The 17,487-nt window shown below is 51.1% G+C and overlaps 2 protein-coding genes across 4 annotated transcripts; both read left to right on the top strand.

The window, feature by feature from the left end:
- Positions 1 to 54: 54 nt before the first annotated feature.
- On the top strand, positions 55 to 7,097 carry Tm9sf1 (transmembrane 9 superfamily member 1). Of its 2 annotated transcripts, none has more exons than XM_027390552.2 (6): positions 55 to 191; positions 614 to 975; positions 1,822 to 2,443; positions 2,691 to 2,876; positions 4,883 to 5,156; positions 6,439 to 7,097. In XM_027390552.2, exons 2-6 carry the CDS (start codon positions 631 to 633, stop codon positions 6,830 to 6,832), a joined length of 1,821 nt encoding a protein of 606 aa, XP_027246353.1. In that variant the 5' UTR covers positions 55 to 191; positions 614 to 630; the 3' UTR covers positions 6,833 to 7,097. The 2 variants fall into 2 exon arrangements, with proteins under 2 accessions (XP_027246353.1, XP_027246352.1); XM_027390551.2 differs by lacking the exon at positions 55 to 191 and adding an exon at positions 221 to 392.
- A 269-nt stretch (positions 7,098 to 7,366) lies between these two features.
- On the top strand, positions 7,367 to 17,208 carry Ipo4 (importin 4). Of its 2 annotated transcripts, none has more exons than XM_035453449.1 (30): positions 7,367 to 7,527; positions 7,608 to 7,694; positions 7,833 to 7,912; positions 7,995 to 8,036; positions 8,437 to 8,566; positions 8,654 to 8,833; positions 9,098 to 9,163; positions 9,249 to 9,350; positions 9,434 to 9,517; positions 9,725 to 9,889; positions 10,590 to 10,643; positions 10,796 to 10,905; positions 11,565 to 11,673; positions 11,848 to 11,977; positions 12,146 to 12,259; positions 12,375 to 12,488; positions 12,717 to 12,837; positions 13,009 to 13,120; positions 13,231 to 13,346; positions 13,605 to 13,682; positions 13,759 to 13,816; positions 13,904 to 14,009; positions 14,100 to 14,293; positions 14,448 to 14,498; positions 14,862 to 14,987; positions 15,096 to 15,304; positions 15,418 to 15,550; positions 15,637 to 15,741; positions 16,612 to 16,780; positions 16,877 to 17,208. In XM_035453449.1, exons 1-30 carry the CDS (start codon positions 7,459 to 7,461, stop codon positions 17,005 to 17,007), a joined length of 3,345 nt encoding a protein of 1,114 aa, XP_035309340.1. In that variant the 5' UTR covers positions 7,367 to 7,458; the 3' UTR covers positions 17,008 to 17,208. The 2 variants fall into 2 exon arrangements, with proteins under 2 accessions (XP_035309340.1, XP_027246351.1); XM_027390550.1 differs by having other exon boundaries at positions 7,459 to 7,527; positions 16,711 to 16,780.
- Positions 17,209 to 17,487: the final 279 nt, after the last annotated feature.

Genomic DNA, 17,487 nt, shown 5'->3' with positions numbered 1-17,487 from the left:
GGTGCTGCTCGCCGGGACGAACACTTGCATCGCCCGCGGGCTCTGGGAGCCAGCTTCGTGGAGTCCGTAGCGGGGCCCGACCGCGGGCGAGCCAGAGCTGTCTGGGGAGCGTTTGAGCGAGCCGAGAGCGGACGCCGGCGGCGTGGCTGCAGCCGCGGCTATCAGGCGCAGAGGCGGACAGCCCCGAGGAGGTCCGACGTCGGGTCCTCGGCAAGCCTACTGCTCCGGCGCCGCTCTCTGGGAACCTGGGCAGAAGCCCAAGGGCAGCTACGGGGGCCTGCGAGGCCGCTGGCGCCTCTTTGGCCAGCCGGTACCTCGCAGTGAGGATCCCGAGGCTGTGGCCGGTGCCTGTGCCGGAGCAGCGAGCCCGCCGGGCGTTGCCATAGAAACGGGTTGGCGCGCGCAGCAGAGGCCCCGGGTGGGGGGAGGCCTACGAGAGGCGTGAACCCCGGGTCGGGAGTACTATCCAGCCCCGTCTTTGGGGTAGAAGTTGTGTGGTGTGGGGGTCGGGAGGCCAATGGGAGGAGGTGGAGCCAATGGGCGCTTGACAGACCAGTCTCCGGGCATCACGATTTGATACCTAGTTTCTGTAACCACGGGATTCCCCCAACAGGTCCTGCTGCCTTAAAGATGACAGTCCTAGGGCACCCTCGAAGTTGGAGCTGCCAGTGTTTGCCAGTCCTGATACTGTTGCTGGGCACAGGCCATGGGCCAGGGGTGGAAGGTGTGACACACTACAAGCCCGGCGACCCTGTCATTCTATATGTCAACAAAGTGGGACCCTACCATAACCCTCAGGAAACTTACCACTACTATCAGCTTCCAGTCTGCTGTCCTGAGAAGATCCGTCACAAAAGTCTTAGTTTGGGTGAAGTGCTGGATGGGGACCGAATGGCCGAATCTTTGTACGAGATCCGCTTTCGGGAGAATGTGGAGAAGAAAATTCTGTGCCACATGCAGCTCAGTTCTGCACAGGTCAGCTCTCCACATTAGCTATCACTTAGCGCCCCCCTCCCCTTGCCAGAGACTAGCAGTGCTTTGCATTTATGTACTTTCATGGGAACTATCTGTTTGGATTCCAGCCACAACCCCAGTGTACTTGCTTAGAGGTTCAGAACTGACTTTTCAAGGTTACATGGATACTGAGATGCAGAACTGATTAGAGCCCGGGGCTCCTCACTCAAAACTTCTGTCAGTGATCGCCCTACTTAAGACGGCTGTGTAATTCTCTTTCCTTTCATACATACTTTTGGCTCTTTCTCAGCTCCTTTACTTTCTAACTTTTCCCTGTTATGTTTCTTGTTTAGCAATCCTGGCACTTCTTAATTGATTCCTTTTTTTTTTTTTTTTTTACACTTTGCCCCACTTATTTTTCCCAGACTCTATCCCATCAAAGTTATACTTGCTCTTTTTTTGCGAACCAGTATACTAGAATCAGTCAGTGAGTCTCAGTGGCAGACAGTTTTGTTCCCTTAGGGACTTTGGCAATGTTTAGAGACACTTTGCTTGTTTGATTTGGAGTTTTTGTTCTTTTGTTTGTTGAGGTAAGATCTTACTATGTAGCCCAGGCTGGCCTCAAACCCAAGATGAACCTTCTAAGTGCTGGGAGAACAATGATGTTCTGATGCCTGGCTTTGGAGATGTTTTTGATTGTCACAATTTGACGGTACTATTGGTGTGTAGTGAGTGAGTAGAGATGGAAATTGCTGAATTCTGCAGTGCACAGATCAGCATCTCCCTACAGCACAGCCCAAAACATGAAGAAACACTGTGTTAACTCTGAGAGGCTTTGTGTACTGACCCCTGGCTTGTTCTCTGTAGGTGGAACAGCTGCGACAGGCCATTGAGGAATTGTATTACTTTGAATTTGTGGTAGATGACTTGCCAATCCGTGGTTTTGTGGGCTACATGGAAGAGAGTGGCTTCCTGCCACATAGCCACAAGATAGGCCTCTGGACACATTTGGACTTCCACCTAGAATTCCATGGAGATCGAATTATATTTGCCAATGTTTCAGTTCGGGATGTCAAGCCCCACAGCTTGGATGGGTTACGATCTGATGAATTCCTAGGCCTTACTCACACTTACAGTGTGCGCTGGTCTGAGACTTCAGTGGAGCGTCGGAGTGACCGGCGCCGTGGTGATGATGGTGGCTTCTTTCCTCGAACACTGGAAATCCATTGGTTGTCCATCATCAACTCCATGGTGCTTGTGTTTTTACTGGTGGGTTTTGTGGCTGTCATTCTAATGCGTGTGCTACGAAATGACCTGGCTCGGTACAACCTAGATGAAGAGACCAGCTCTGGAGGCTCTAGCGATGACTTTGACCAGGGTGATAATGGCTGGAAAATTATCCATACAGATGTCTTCCGCTTCCCTCCATACCGTGGTCTGCTCTGTGCTGTTCTTGGTGTGGGCGCCCAGTTCCTGGCCCTTGGCACGGGTGAGGTGATATGAATTGCTATCAAAGGGTAGTAGATAGGTTATAAAAGTTCGGTGGATCTCCTATTCAACGTGAGAGAAAAACCTAAGGGAATTGGTAGCTCTAGTGAGGTTGTGTGTGGGTTTTCCTGACAGTAGAACTAGGGAAATTTTATCACATGAGGCTCCTGATCTGGCTTTAGGGGGGTGATTTCTCTGACATGGAGGTATAGGTGAGACCTAACGAGTTTTCCACTACTACCCCATAGGCATTATTGTCATGGCGTTACTGGGCATGTTCAATGTGCATCGTCATGGAGCCATTAACTCAGCAGCCATCTTGTTATATGCTCTGACCTGCTGCATCTCTGGCTATGTGTCAAGCCACTTCTACCGGCAGATTGGAGGCGAGCGTTGGGTGTGGAACATCATCCTCACCACCAGTCTCTTCTCTGGTGAGAACATCCCCCTTGTGGCAGGTCTGCCTAGACTTAGAGACTAAGGGCGCATCTTGGGTCCTGGGATAGTCAGTGTGTGTGTTGGGGGGGATATAGGGAGGATTTTAAAAAATATTTCTGTGTATGAGTGTTTTGCCTGCATGTATGCATATGCAACACACATACACAGTGCCTATGGAGGCCACAAGAAGATGTCTGATCCCTGGAACTAGAGTTATAGATGGTTGTGAGCTACCATGTGGGTTCTGGGAACTGAACCCAAGCTCTCAGTAAGAACAGCAAGTGCTGGGGCTGGAGAGATGGCTCAGTGGTTAAGAGTACTGACTGCTCTTCTAGAGGACCCGGGTTCAGTTCCCAGCAACCACATGGCAGCTTACAACTGTCTGTAGCTTTTGTTGTAGGGAATCTAACACTTCACCCCACTGCACATAAAATAAAGGTTAAATAAATTATTTTAAAAAAAAAAGAAAGAACAGCAAGTGCTATTAACCACTGAGCCTTCTCTCCAGCCCCTGGGGCAGGGCAGGGTTTCATAGGAAAAGTCAATCAGAAAAAGTCTCTCTTGCTGGGTGGTGATAGCACATGCCTTTCATCCTGGCACTTAGGAGGCTGGATTCAAGGCCAACCTGGTCTACAGGGTCCCAAGACAGTCAGGGCTGAATAGACTCTGTCTAAAACAGCAACAAAAAAACAAAACAAAAAGCCAGCATGAGGCACTATGCCTACCTTATTTCATGTGGGATCTGGGGATTGAACCTAGGCCTTCATGAAAAGTGTTTTACCAGCTGGGAGTTGGTGGCACACGCCGTTAATCCCAGCACTTGGAAGGCAGAGGCAAGCAGATCTCTGTGAGTTCGAGGCCCAGCCTGGTCTACAGAGGGAGTGCCAGGACACACTCCAAAGCAATACAGAGAAACAGTCTTGGGAAGAAAAGTGTTTTACCAACTGAGCTATCAGTTCCACAGAAGTTCCTTATGCTTAAGTAATGTGGTGTGTGTACACTTGTATGAGTGCTGTGAACTTGTATGCATGGGAAAAGTAGAAGCCAGTGTCAGGTATCTTCCTCAGGAGTTCACCTTGTTTTGGGAGTCAGGGTCTCACTGAATTCACTAGAGTGGATGGCCATTGAGCCCTAAGGAACCTCCTATCTTTGCCTCTCTTGTACTGGGATCATGAGCTCTAACCATCCAGCTGACTTGCTTTCCTTGTTTGTTTTAAATGTGGATGCAGGGACCCAACGGGGGTCCTCATGCTTTTGGGGGAAAGGGCTTTACCGATTGAACCATTTCTTCAACCCCCTTAAATAGCATCCTTAAATTTATGGTTTTTTGTTTTTTGGTTTTTTTGTTTGTTTGTTTTTTTTGAGACAGGGTTTCTCTGTGTAGCTTTGGAGCCTGTCCTAGCACTCGCTCTGGAGACCAGGCTGGCCTCGAACTCACATCGATCCGCCTGCCTCTGCCTCCCGAGTGCTGGGATTAAAGGCATGCGCCACCAATGCCCGGCCAAATTTATGTTTTAATACTCCTTTTATTTTGGAGGTAGGTTCATTGTAGCCTTCAAACCAAATCTGTCTCCCTTCCCACCCTCCCCAAGATGGGGTTTCTTGGTGTAATAGCCCTGACTGTCCTGGAACTCCCTTTGTAGACTAGGCTGGCCTCTGCCTTTGGAGTGCTGGTATTAAAGGTGTGTGCTACCTGAGAACAGATCCCAGTGACTACTTCATGCTAGGAATTATCACTCTCAGACCATGATGAAGCAACTGTCTTGATTCTTGACAGCACTGGGTGGGGGGAAGAGGGTGTTCAAAAAAAAAAAAAAAAAAAAAAAACAACAAAGAACAGCGAACTATAAAAGGGTCCAGGTGAACTCAATCAACTCTGGATATCTGGGAGCATAGCTGGGCCCTGTAAGTGGCAGGCTACTTCATCCCTCTCCCCTTCAGGTCCAGTCAGAGTGGGGTGTCACAGGGATGTTGCTCCTACTGCTGACCCTCCTCCCTGCAGTGCCTTTCTTCTTGACGTGGAGCGTGGTGAACTCAGTGCATTGGGCCAATGGTTCGACACAGGCTCTACCAGCCACAACCATCCTGCTGCTTCTGACAGTTTGGCTGCTGGTAGGCTTTCCTCTCACTGTCATCGGAGGCATCTTCGGGAAGAACAACGCTAGTCCCTTTGATGCACCTTGTCGAACCAAGAATATCGCCCGGGAGATCCCACCCCAACCCTGGTACAAATCTACTGTCATCCACATGACTGTTGGTGGCTTCTTGCCTTTCAGGTATCCTCACTTTATACCATGGCCTTGGGGGTTTTAGTTTGGTCTGGTTTGAACACTAGAGGGTTTCTGTTTTTTCTGAGGCCAGATTAAAACGTACAATTCTGCCTTGGGTGCTTGAATTATAGATGTGTTAGCACATCTTGCCACTGTTGGTGCTTGATTTAGCTTTTCCTCCTCCCACTTCCTCAATACCATAACCCAGTAACAATCCCCAATTCATGGAGAGCTCATTCAATGGGGCCTCCTATGGATAATCAGGAATGAGCTTCAGCTAAGTGTTTGACTTGTGAAGCTCTCCTACTCAGTAAACAGAAAGAGCAATCAAATGGGCTGTAAGGACCTGGTTTCCCTTAGTGTTTACAAGCATGTAGAGCTTAAGGCCTGTTTGTTTACTCATTCAGTTTGCTATGTACCTTTATTGTTTGTTTTTTGGCTTTTCGAGACAGGGTTTTCTCTGTGTAGCTTTGGAGTCTGTCCTGGAACTCACTCTAGACCAGGCTGGCTTCAAAATCACAGAGATGCCTGTCTGCCTCCCAAGTGCTGGAATTAAAGGCATGAGCCACCACTGCCCAGCTGCTATGTACCTTTTAAACAATACAGCAGAAAATAAATGGAAGACATTATCTGCTTTTTTCCTTTTTCTTCCTTATTGCCTTTATACTAGTGGAGTGCACTTAGTGCCTCACACTTTATTTGGCAAGCACTCTACCACTGAGTGATACCCCAGCCCTTTTTATCTTTCATTTGGAGACAGTGTTCCAGGCTGGCCTTGACCTTGCTCTGTAGCCCAGATTGGCTTTGAATTTGGCAATCCTCCTGCTTCAGCCTCCCAAATAGTAGTAGTGTAGACGAATGGATGCCTGTTAGGGAAGAAGTTCATGACATAAGAATAACTGATGGGGCTGGAGAGATGGCTCAGAGGTTAAGAGCACGGGACTGCTCTTCCAGAAGTCCTGAGTTCAATTCCCAGCAACTGCATGGTGGTTCATAACCATCTTTCATACGATCTGGTGCCCTCTTCTGGTGTGCACGCAAATATGCAGACAGAACATTGTATATGTAATAAAAATAAGTAAATAAATTAAAAAAAAAAAGAAAAAAACATGTAGGTTGTCTAAAAATAAAGTGCATTTAAATTTTAAAAAAAGTATTTTTTAAAAAAAAGAATAACTGATCACAGGCAAAAGAATCGCCAGGTAGCCTTGATTTCCTTAGTGACTGCCCTGTGGGAAGGTGTGGCTGTGCAAGCACTTTAACGCAGTGCCCTCTCTTCTCTTCACAGTGCCATCTCTGTGGAGCTGTACTACATCTTTGCCACGGTCTGGGGCCGAGAGCAGTACACTTTGTATGGCATCCTCTTCTTTGTCTTCGCCATCCTGCTGAGTGTGGGGGCTTGCATCTCCATCGCACTCACCTACTTCCAATTGTCAGGGGAAGATTACCGCTGGTGGTGGCGATCCGTGCTAAGCGTTGGCTCCACGGGACTTTTCATTTTCCTCTACTCCGTTTTCTACTATGCCCGGCGCTCTAACATGTCAGGGGCAGTACAGACAGTAGAGTTCTTTGGCTACTCTTTACTGACTGGTTATGTCTTCTTCCTCATGCTGGGCACCATCTCCTTTTTTTCTTCCTTAAAGTTCATCCGTTATATCTATGTTAACCTCAAGATGGACTGAGCTCTGAGTGACAGAACTATTGCTCTCCTCCTGCTTACATCATGCCCCACTGATTCCACTCGATAGCTTCTGACTGAATTGTGTGATGGCAATTGCCGCCTTCCTTCCCCTCCGCTCCTTGGACCTCCCTTCTTTAGAGGGGATCTGGAAATTAAAAATCTCTATGATATAAGGAATATATATTTGAACTTTTTAAGTTGCCTTACGTTTTAGTCCTGATTTTTTTCTTTTTACAAATTAAAATAAAGTTTATTAAGAAAAAGGATCCTGTAGTTGGAAGTTTTGGTTTAGCTACAGAACCCTGAGGCCTGTTGTCAATGCACAGTTCTTTGAAAACCCAGTCGGCTACTGCCGCACAAACCCTGGACCCTTGGGAACTGTCGGCGTGGGGAACCCACGTTGCCAGGGCTCTATTTCTGTGGTTTAGCCGGTGCTCATCCTGACGGAAACGGTGACTGACGCCAGCCTCCAGCACGAATTTTTTAAGGGAAGCAAACTGACCCAGGCGACAAACAGGAGCGACGCAGAGTAACGCCCTTTCCGCCGGAAGTTGGTGTCCGATTTTCCACGTGCCGCTCCTCCCCCTCCTCCCCACCCGGCCCTGTAGCGGCGGCTCAGCTGCTGCCATGGAGCCTGCGGAGCTGGAGCAGATCCTAAAGGAGCTGCTGCTGCCGGACACCGAGCGCATCCGCCGGGTATGGGGCAGGCCCGGCCGGGCCAGGGGAACGGGGAGGCTGTGGGAAAGGCCCGCTCTTGACTCCCAGCTTCCCACCAGGCCACCGAACAGCTCCAGACCGCCCTGCGGGACCCTGCTGCCTTGCCTACGCTCTGCGACCTGTTGGCCTCTGCGACAGATCCTCAGGCGAGTTACCTGCTCCTCCTCTAGAAATTCTGAAATTCCTCACTATGTCCCTGGTCCCGCCCCAGCCTCCGCCCCCTGCGGGTCTGTTCATCTCCCTGCTGTCTGCCATTCTGATTTGGCTACCTCTCCTCACCCTAGATCCGCCAGTTTGCAGCAGTCCTGACCCGCAGAAGGCTGAACAGTCGCTGGCGACGCTTGGCACCTGAGCAACGGGAGAGGTGGGCTAGGATTGGGGTGGGAGGGGCCAGGCCTAGACTCTTTGACAGGCTGGGTACCAAGCATTTGCCACCTGTCTTCCAGCCTCAAGAATCTGGTCCTGACAGCCCTGCAGAGAGAGACACAGTAAGTGCTTAGCGCCCTCTCTTGGGGTTCCTAACTGATTTTGGGCTGAGGTCCTCTGGGGCTTCTGCCTCCTCCTTTTCCAGCCCCAGGCTGGGACTTAGGAAACAGAGATTTCATTCAGACCTAGAAGGTGGAGCCTGTGAAAACCAGGGGTTTTTTGAGAATGGGTGAAGATGATCTGCCAAACCCAAACCAGAAAAAGAGACCAACATTGAACCTGTCCAGGGGGGCGGAATGAACCAGATTGCAATGACCCCTCCCTCCCTCCTTCCTTCCTTCACCCCAGCTGTTCACTCAAACCTGGATGCTTCTCTTCCCAGCATTCCTTGAGCCTGGGGCATTGTCTGCAGGGGAGGGTGATAAGGGTAGTGCAGGGGGGTTGTGACTGAACTCTTTGCAGGCACTGTGTGAGTGTCAGCTTGGCTCAGCTCGCAGCCACCATTTTTCGAAAGGAAGGCCTGGAAGCCTGGCCTCAGTTCATGCAACTTCTTCAGCACAGTACTCATAGTGCCAGCAGCTCCGAGAAAGAGGTATGACTGCACTGTTGGCAGGAAGGGGAGACTGAGGCTGGGTAGACCACGGAAACGTTTCTCCTCTTGTCCCCTACTCCTGGACAGGTGGGACTTTTGCTGCTGAGCGTGGTGGTATCTTCCCAACCTGAGTCATTCCTTGCCCACCGCCGGGAGCTTCTGCAGCTTCTGATTGACACTCTTGGTGAAGTAGGCGCCCCTGGACTGCTCTTCTACTCCCTGCGCACTGTGACTGCCTTGGCCCCCTTCCTCAGGACTGATGATGTGGTGAGACTGGCTGTCACACCTTAATCTCCATCACTGTATCGTTTGTGTCCTTACCTCTAGAAGTTCTGACCCAAGGTGCTTTAAACTTTTGCCCTGCCTTCCGTTCTTCCTAACAGTTGAGGGGATATTGTGGGTGGCTGGGCCTGACTGGTGCTCCTGGACTCCTTCTCCTTGGATTGCATGCCATGAGGAAGCCACTAGTTTCTGGGGTCTGGGATGGGCCGCATGTGTTTTCTGTGATTAATCTGATCTTGTGTCCTCCAGCCTCTTGCACGGATGTTGGTGCCCAAACTCATTATGGCAGTGAGGACTCTGATCCCCATAGATGAGGTAAGGACAGATGGGAGGGATCTCCTTTTGGGAGGGAAATGGAGGCCTATCCAGCTTGGTACCCTATAGCTTACCTCTCCATCAGGTAAAGGCCTGCGAGTCCCTAGAGGCCTTGGATGAACTGCTGGAGTCAGAGTTGCCTATCATCACTCCCCACATCGCTGAGGTCCTCACGTTCTGCCTGGAGGTGAGCCTGGGCTGGTTGCTGCCCCTGATACTTGTTTTGCCCGGAAGTTTTCTTGCTCATTCATGATTTTTGTGTCTGTATAGGTGGCTAAAAATGTAGCCCTTGGTGAAGCAATTCGTGTACGAGTTCTCTGCTGCCTCACTTTCTTGGTCAAAGTCAAAAGTAAGGTAAGTACCCTCTGGGTATGTTATCCCATCCTGGTATCTCTATTCTTAATCATATTCTTGGGGTCCTGTTCAAGCCCTGGTCCAGCCTTCTATTCCTGCCTAGGAGATTTGGGGATCTCTTGCTGGACTCCTTGTGGTTGGCAGGTGGAGTTTTTCTTTTGAGCCCACTTTGAGGAGATGCTCAGGCACGGTCTCCTCCCCTCCTAGGCCTTACTGAAGAACCGCCTCCTGCCTCCCTTGCTGCACGCCCTTTTCCCAGTTATGGCTGCTGAGCCACCCATGGGCCAGTTGGATCCTGAAGACCAAGATTCAGATGATGATGACTTGGAGATTGGGCTGATGGGGGAGACCCCCAAGCACTTTGCTGTACAGGTATACATTAGTTTCTTGGTCACTGTGACCATACCATGAGGAAGCCACTAGCTCAAGGGGAGGAAGGATTTCCATTTGCTGGTGGTTCAAGTCATGGCCATTGGGAAGCAAAGCAGAACCATTCAAATTATGCACAGGAAGCAGAGAAGGGAAATACAAGGAGGAGCCAGGGCAAGATAGGTAACATTAGGACATGACTCCCAAATAAGCCCTACTGCCTTCCTTTTGCTCCTCCTGGTGATGGCATTAAATTATTAATCCATCTGGGTGTGGTGGCCCACGCCTTTAATCCCAGTACTCAGCAGGCAGAGGCAGGCCGATCTCTGTGAGTTCTACAGAATGAGTCCAGGATAGCCAGAACTACACAGAGAAACCTGTCTCAAAAAAACAAAAACAAAAAAATTGTTAATCCATTAGACTCATCATTAGGTCAGAGCCTTCTGGTCTAATTGGCCCTGAAAACACCATCACAGTCTCCTAAGCATTTTTCAGTCCAATGAAGTTGATAATTAAAATCAACCATCACAACCAGGTGAGGTGGTGAATACTTGGGAGGCTGAGATAGGATTGTAAGCTTCAGGCCAGTCAGAGCCATCCTGTCTCAAACACAGAGCTAGTCATCACAGGTGGATTATGGGGCAGGGGTTAAGTGACTATAGGAGGTTAGAGATGGAGTTACAGTCTTCCTGAACTTTCTCAGGTTGTGGACATGCTGGCACTCCACCTTCCCCCTGAGAAGCTCTGTCCCCATGTGGTAAGTGTCACTCTCTTGCTCTCACTATCTCTGGGTAGGTATAGTCCCCTAAAGCCAAGGATAATTGGGTACAGATAGGTGTGATGGACCTGTTGTGAAAACAGTAGGCAGTCTCTAGCTGGGCTTTCTGGAACATGCCATGTGCTCCCTAGATGCCCATGCTGGAAGAAGCCTTAAGGAGCGAGCTCCCGTACCAGCGTAAAGCAGGGTTCCTGGTGTTGGCTGTCCTGTCTGATGGTGCTGGTGACCACATCAGGCAAAGGTACATTCACTTCCTGTCCCAGGGTGAGGTGGGTCATATATATAGGATGGCTATACATCCTCTGGCAGTCCAAGTACCCCTGTTTCAGCTTAATTGGTTTTATTCATGTTTTGTTTGTTTGAGGCAGAGTCTCACTATGTAGCCTTGGTTGACCTGAAACTCGGAGATCTGCCTGTCTCTGCCTCCCCAGTGCTGGGATTGGATTAAGGATATGTGTCACCAACCCTGGCCCAGCTTAATTGTTTTATGATTTTTTTGAGGGGGAAGGGGTTCAGTTTGTTGTTGTTGTTGTTGTTGTTTTTGACATAGGGTTTCTCTGTGTAACAGCCCTGCCTGTTTTGGAACTCATTTTGTAGACCAGGCTGTCCTTGAATTTAGAGATCTGCCTGCCTCTGCCTCTCGCATGCTAGGATTGAAGGTGTGCACAACCACACTAAGCATAATTGTTACTACTGTTAGCTAGTCATGATATTTGCTGCCTTTCAAAAGTGTCCTGGTTTGGAAGAGAAATGACTTTCCCATTATAGGGATAAAGGGTGGCTTTTACTGCCAGTGCTAGAGAGTCTTGATCATCTTCAGGGGAAATGAAAAGACTGATTGAGACTAGGGTTTCTGTGTCCTGCCTCTCAGATTTTGTTCTTCTGTTCTGCCCTATTCAGATTGCTGTCCCCACTGCTACAGATCGTGTGCAAGGGCCTGGGTGACCCCTCACAGGTTGTCCGCAATGCTGCTTTGTTTGCCTTGGGCCAGTTTTCAGATAACTTACAGGTCAGCAAAGCTAAACGCAGATGGCTATCACATGAGAGAACTCCCTACCCCAAGGCTGTGGACCCTTGTCCCTTAAACTTTCTTCTCTGTAAACCTCCTCGCTGCCATTAGCACTGAGAGGTGTGCTGTACAGGTGAGCCTGACCGGGGTCTCTCTCACTTGCTTCTTCCCCAGCCCCATATCAGCAGCTACTCAGAGGAAGTGATGCCACTGCTCCTTGCCTATCTTAAGTCAGTGCCTACAGGGAACACACACCACCTGGCCAAAGCCTGCTATGCCCTGGAGAACTTCGTGGAGAACCTAGGTAGTGATGGGAGTGGAGAGTTTGGGGGAGGGGAGCAACGCATTGGCTAAAGGGGGCTGTCAGGTGGAGAAGAGGTGTTCAGGGGTCTTGAGGACTGCCAGGCTGAAGGAAGTGGGTTTTGCAGAAGGTCAGGAGCCTGGGTTGGTTGGTAGAGAAACTTTCCTACAGGGCCCAAAGTGCAGCCCTACATTCCGGAGCTTATGGAGTGTATGCTGCAGCCCCTGAGGAACCCCAGCAAACCCCGGACCAAAGAGCTGGCTGTGAGCGCCATAGGAGCCATTGGTGAGCAAAGGGCCAAGGAGGTGATGGTGTGGTAGCGTGGTGCGGGTTCACCCAGTTAAGTCTGTGTTGGGCAGTCCCCACTCCCTGCCAGCCCTGATCCTGTTCTGTCCTGAAGCCACGGCTGCCCAAGACTCCCTGCTGCCCTACTTCCCCACCATCATGGAGCTTATCCGGGGATTCCTGTTGACTGCCCATGAAGACCTTCAGCTTGTGCAGATCCAGAGCTTGGGTAAGGAGAGGCTTTCAGGCTGGCTCTCTGCACCCAGGGAAGGCCAGGGTTCACCTTGGTGTTTACAGGACTCTCTCCCTGGGCAGTTGAGTGTCTTCCTTTGATGAAAAGGTGTCCTTCATGTCATACCCGAGAGTAGGGTAGAGTTTTGAGTGCCTTCCACTTGCCACCCTTTGTTCTCTAGTCGATCTCCACATCTCAGTGCTGGCTGAGCTCTTGTTCCCACAGAAACCCTGGGAGTGCTGGCTCGAGCAATGGGAGAGTCCATGAGGCCCCTGGCTGAGGAATGCTGTCAGCTGGGGCTGGGGTTATGCAGCCACATAGATGATCCTGACTTGCGGCGCTGCACGTGAGTGACTGACCCTTCACGCTGCCTCTGCTCTCCTGCCAACCCAATGTATTGACAGTCCTCATCCCAGATACCAGTCCTTTGATATTGGACCACAGCCAGGGTTCCCGGGCTCTCCCCTTTTGTCTGTATAGAAGGCAGCAGCATACAGACTCTCTCTACCTTAATCAGGTACAGCCTGTTTGCAGCCTTATCAGGGTTAATGGGAGATGGCCTGGCACCTTACCTGCCTCAAATTACCACGCTCATGCTGCTGTCATTGCGTTCCACCGAGGGCATTGTGGTGAGCAGAGGAGGGGTGTACTGGGCCAGTTCAACCAGGCTAGCCCTGTGGTGGTATTTATCTCCTGGTCCCACCTGAGCCAAAGTCCCTGCTTGGCTTTCTTTGTCTAGCCTCAGTATGATGGAATCAGCTCCTTCCTTCTGTTTGATGAAGAGAGCGAAGGGGAGGAAGAAGAGGACCTCGTGGATGATGATATGGAAGAGGAGGAGGACTCTGAGATCTCAGGGTAGGAGGAGTCTACTCTTCTACTTAAGAGTGTAGACTTTGAGTCGGGCAGTGGTGGTGCACGCTTTTAATCCGGCACTCGGGAAGCAAAGGCTCTGAGTTTGAGGCCAGCCTGGTCGAGGAGAGCCAGGGATACACAGAGAAAACCCTGCCAAAACATAGAAAATAGAAAGACTACTGTAGACTTTGATTCTAGACATGGCCCAGTGCTGGATCTGCTCCTGCAGGTGTCATCACTTCCCCCTCCAACTGCCCTTAGGTACAGTGTGGAGAATGCCTTCTTCGATGAGAAAGAAGATACCTGCACTGCCCTGGGGGAGATCTCTATGAATGCCAGGTGAGCGCCAGCCCGTCCACGGGGCTGGGAACCATCCCCAGGGCCCCTTTCCCCACTGCTGTGTATCTTTCCATAGTGTGGCCTTCCTTCCATACATGGATAACGTCTTTGATGAAGTACTCAAACTGCTGGAGGTGAGTTAGTTGGCGGGTCCTTAAGCTCCAGTCAGGGTTGTCTTCACCTTGCCCATGCCTGGCACACACCTTCCCTCTTTGTCCCAGTGTCCTCATCTGAGTGTGCGGAAAGCGGCTCATGAAGCTCTGGGACAGTTCTGCTGCTCGCTACATAAGGCCTGTCAGAGTAACCCTTCCGAGCCCAACAAGACTGGTGAGGACCTTAGCGGGCTGGGAGCCCTGGGGACAGCCGTGCAGTAGAGCCAGCCTGACCATGGCTCTGGCCAACTGTGTGTGTCTCCAGCTCTGCAGTCTGCCTTGGCTCGAGTGGTACCGTCTTACATGCAGGCAGTGAAAGGAGAAAAGGAACGCCCGGTGGTAATGGCAGTGCTGGAGGCCCTGACTGGGGTGCTGCGCACCTGTGGGGCTGTCACACTGTACCCCTCTGGGCGCCTCAGTGAGCTCTGCAGCATGCTCAAGGCTGTGCTGCAGAAGAAGGTGAGGAGGGAAGGGGGGCTGTGGGAAGAGGAGGTGTCAGACCCCAGAAGAGTGGGTTTTCAGAGGCTTTAAGTCTAGCTCTGCCCACCTCGCCACCACCGTGCAAAAGAGAAGGCAGGAGAGCCCACACTCAGCCGAACCATGTCTTCCACAGACAGCCTGTCAGAACACCGAGGAGGAAGATGAAGATGAAGATGATGACCAGGTGAGAGCTCCAGATGAAAGTGGCCTAGATAACCTAGTTAGTCCCCACAGGGTCAGCAGTGGACAGTGCACCCAGCCTAGCCTGGAGGAGCCAGGGCTGCTAACAGTAGTTGGTGCTGCCAGAGTGGTGCCACCCTCATCTCAGTAAGGTGGCGAGGTGTTCAGAGGAGAGTGGTGTTCACCGGGGCAGCACTGGGAGTGATAAATGGAGGGCCTGGGCTCTAAAAGGCCAGCTTGGAAACGGGTCGGTCTGTGAGACAAGGGCAGCCCCAGAACCACCTGCAGCCAGTGGCAGAGCGAGGTTTGGAGGTGCATGATCCCAGAGCTGGCCCTGGTGCTCCAGCCCCTTAACCTGGCTCCACAGGCAGAGTATGACGCCATGTTACTAGAGCACGCTGGAGAGGCCATCCCTGCCCTGGCAGCCGCAGCTGGAGGACAGGCCTTCGCTCCTTTCTTTGCCAGTTTCTTGCCGTTATTGCTGTGTAAGATGGTGAGTGCTCTGTCCGCTAGCCTCACATCCTAGTCCACCTGTGACCCGGTGCCTGCCCTTCCAACTCCACCTCCATGCCAATTTGTATTCCTCCAACCTCCCCTGCAGAAACAGAGCTGTACGGTGGCAGAGAAGTCCTTTGCGGTGGGAACACTGGCAGAGTCCATTCAGGGTCTGGGTCCTGCCTCAGTCCAGTTTGTGTCTCGGCTGTTCCCTGTGCTGTTAAACACTGCCCGGGAAGCAGACCCAGAGGTGCGGAGCAATGCCATCTTTGGGCTGGGTCTACTTGCAGAGCATGGGGGCTGCCCTGCTCAGGAGTATCCTATGCTTGCAGGAGGGAAAATGGGGTTAGAAGTGAGGCCAGGGATTTGGTAAGGTGCTGCTGCAGGGTGAAGTCTGCCAATGTGTGTATTCCTTAACTGTGGACCAGCCACTTCCCTAAGCTACTAGGTCTCCTTTTGCCCCTCCTGGCAAGGGAGCATCATGATCGAGTCCGTGATAACATCTGTGGGGCTCTTGCCCGTCTGCTGATGGCCAGTCCAGCAAGGAAAGCAGATCCCCAGGTGAAGGAAGGGGCATCAGGCAGGGGTGGAGGCTAAGGATGGTGGAGGGGACAGGACACATGGGCCTGAGACATCTGTGTCTTCAGGTGCTGGCTACCCTGCTACATGCCCTGCCACTGAAGGAAGACATGGAGGAGTGGATCACTATAGGTTGCCTCTTCAACTTCCTGCACCAGAACAACCCTGAGCAGGTAACCTGCTGCTAGAGCTTTACAAGGAGTGTTAGGCTCCAGTCTAAGGGCGGAGGAGATGCCAACTGTAACTGATGCATGGCCATTTCAGGTTGCTTTTTGGTTGTTCGAGACAGGGTTTCTCTGTGTATTCCTTGCTGTCTTGGAACTCAATTCTATAGACCAGGCTGGCCTCAAACTCAGAGATCCTCCTGCCTCTGCCTCCCGAGTGCTGGGATTAAAGGTGTGCGCCACCTTTTCCTTCCCTGTATCCCTGATTGGCCCCTGCTTGTCATATAGCTGAGGATGGCCTTGAGCCCTCAGTCCTTCCCCATCTGTTCTCCACCTCCCGAGTGCTGGGATTACAGGCATGCACTACTAGACTTAATTTTAGCAGTGCTAGGGATCAAAACCAGACCTCATACATGCTTGGTAAATATTTCCACCCACTGAGCTGCATCCCCAGCTTCTCATTTCCTCTGTCCACAGCGTTGGCAGACAGTCTGATGGAGTAGGGGGCTTCTCTGGTAGCATTTTCCCACTTATCTTGGGCTAAGCCAGTAGTCATAACTTCCCTAGGCTGATTTCCTAGTCAGGGCTAGGAAAACAGGTCCCTTTGGAGCCCTGGATACCTCTCATCACCCCACCATACACTGGGATCTGCTTCCGAAAAAGATCAACTACCTACGCTTGGACACATGCCCCAGTGTTCTTGCGTCACTTTTTGTCTTGAATCTTTTTTGCGTGTTGGGTGAGTACTTGGATGCTGTATTTCTGTTGGTTTTGAGACTATAACTTTAATCTTTGGTCACACATCTTATTACCTCCAAAAAGAGACTGTTACCATGTTTCCTTATTCCTTCTCAAGTTCACAGTTGGGTTGGGTGTCAGCTCAGTTTCAGGGCTGCTTCTCTCCCGGGTCCCAACCACCCACTCTACGCCCCGGGGCTCCAGGCTGTTACTGCCGGGGTTGACGAGTCCTTTCCACAGCTTGCAGATGTGGCTCCGGAGCTCCTGCGTATCTGCAGCCTGATTCTGCCAGACAACAGGATCCCAGCAGGTGAGGGTGACAGTCATAGCTAAGGACTAGGGAAAATGGGGCAGTAAGGGTGTCAGAACCCAGTTCTTCATCAAGTCCTCTCTCTACTCTACCCAGACACCAAGGCGGCACTGCTGCTGCTCCTGACGTTCCTGGCCAAACAGCACGCTGACAACTTCCACTCAGCCCTGGGCTCTCTGTCTGCTGATAAAGCTCAGGAACTCCAGGCCTTGCTGGGCCTCACTTAGACTACAGGCTCCAGCTGGGCCAGAGGGCCCCAAGACTACCAGTCAGCCCAGGCGCAGCCCACCTCACCAAAGACTATATATATCATTGGAAGTCAATCCTGCTTGCTGTCTTAACAGGGGTGTCTCTGGGGCTGGAGCTATTCAAGCAGAGCTGTGACATCACACTGTAATAAAGGCAGCTTGTTTTCTGCTTGGACACTAGCTCTGAGAGCAAGAAGGCTAGAGGTTTGCGTTCAGAAATGAGACAGGCAAGGGGCTGGAGTGTCTCAGCACTGAAGAGGGCAGACTGTTTCAGCAGAAGACGGTGTTCAGTTCCTAGGACCCACACTAGATGGCTCAAAACTGCCTTGAATTCCAGCTCCAGAGGTTTAATGTCCTCTTCTGGCCTTCCCAGACAACTACACTCACTTTCAGTTCCAACCCACACACACAATTTAAAATTAAAAAATAAATATTTAAAAAGACTAACAACAAAAGGGC

This window comes from Cricetulus griseus (genome assembly GCF_003668045.3).
Source record: "Cricetulus griseus strain 17A/GY chromosome 1 unlocalized genomic scaffold, alternate assembly CriGri-PICRH-1.0 chr1_1, whole genome shotgun sequence".
In the NCBI taxonomy this organism is placed as follows: Eukaryota; Metazoa; Chordata; class Mammalia; order Rodentia; family Cricetidae; genus Cricetulus; species Cricetulus griseus.
This window is presented reverse-complemented; position numbering and strand designations above follow the sequence as displayed.

Excerpts from the sequence above, each read along its gene's own strand:
- Tm9sf1 (XM_027390552.2), top strand. The coding sequence starts at position 631 with ATGACAGTCCTAGGGCACCCTCGAAGTTGGAGCTGCCAGTGTTTGCCA. Across the intron at positions 976-1,821 it reads TGCAGCTCAGTTCTGCACAG|GTGGAACAGCTGCGACAGGC; the intron begins GTCAGCTCTCCA and ends TGTTCTCTGTAG. Across the intron at positions 2,877-4,882 it reads CACCACCAGTCTCTTCTCTG|TGCCTTTCTTCTTGACGTGG; the intron begins GTGAGAACATCC and ends TCCTCCCTGCAG.
- Ipo4 (XM_035453449.1), top strand. The coding sequence starts at position 7,459 with ATGGAGCCTGCGGAGCTGGAGCAGATCCTAAAGGAGCTGCTGCTGCCG. Across the intron at positions 14,294-14,447 it reads AGGCTGTGCTGCAGAAGAAG|ACAGCCTGTCAGAACACCGA; the intron begins GTGAGGAGGGAA and ends TGTCTTCCACAG. Across the intron at positions 14,499-14,861 it reads AAGATGAAGATGATGACCAG|GCAGAGTATGACGCCATGTT; the intron begins GTGAGAGCTCCA and ends CTGGCTCCACAG.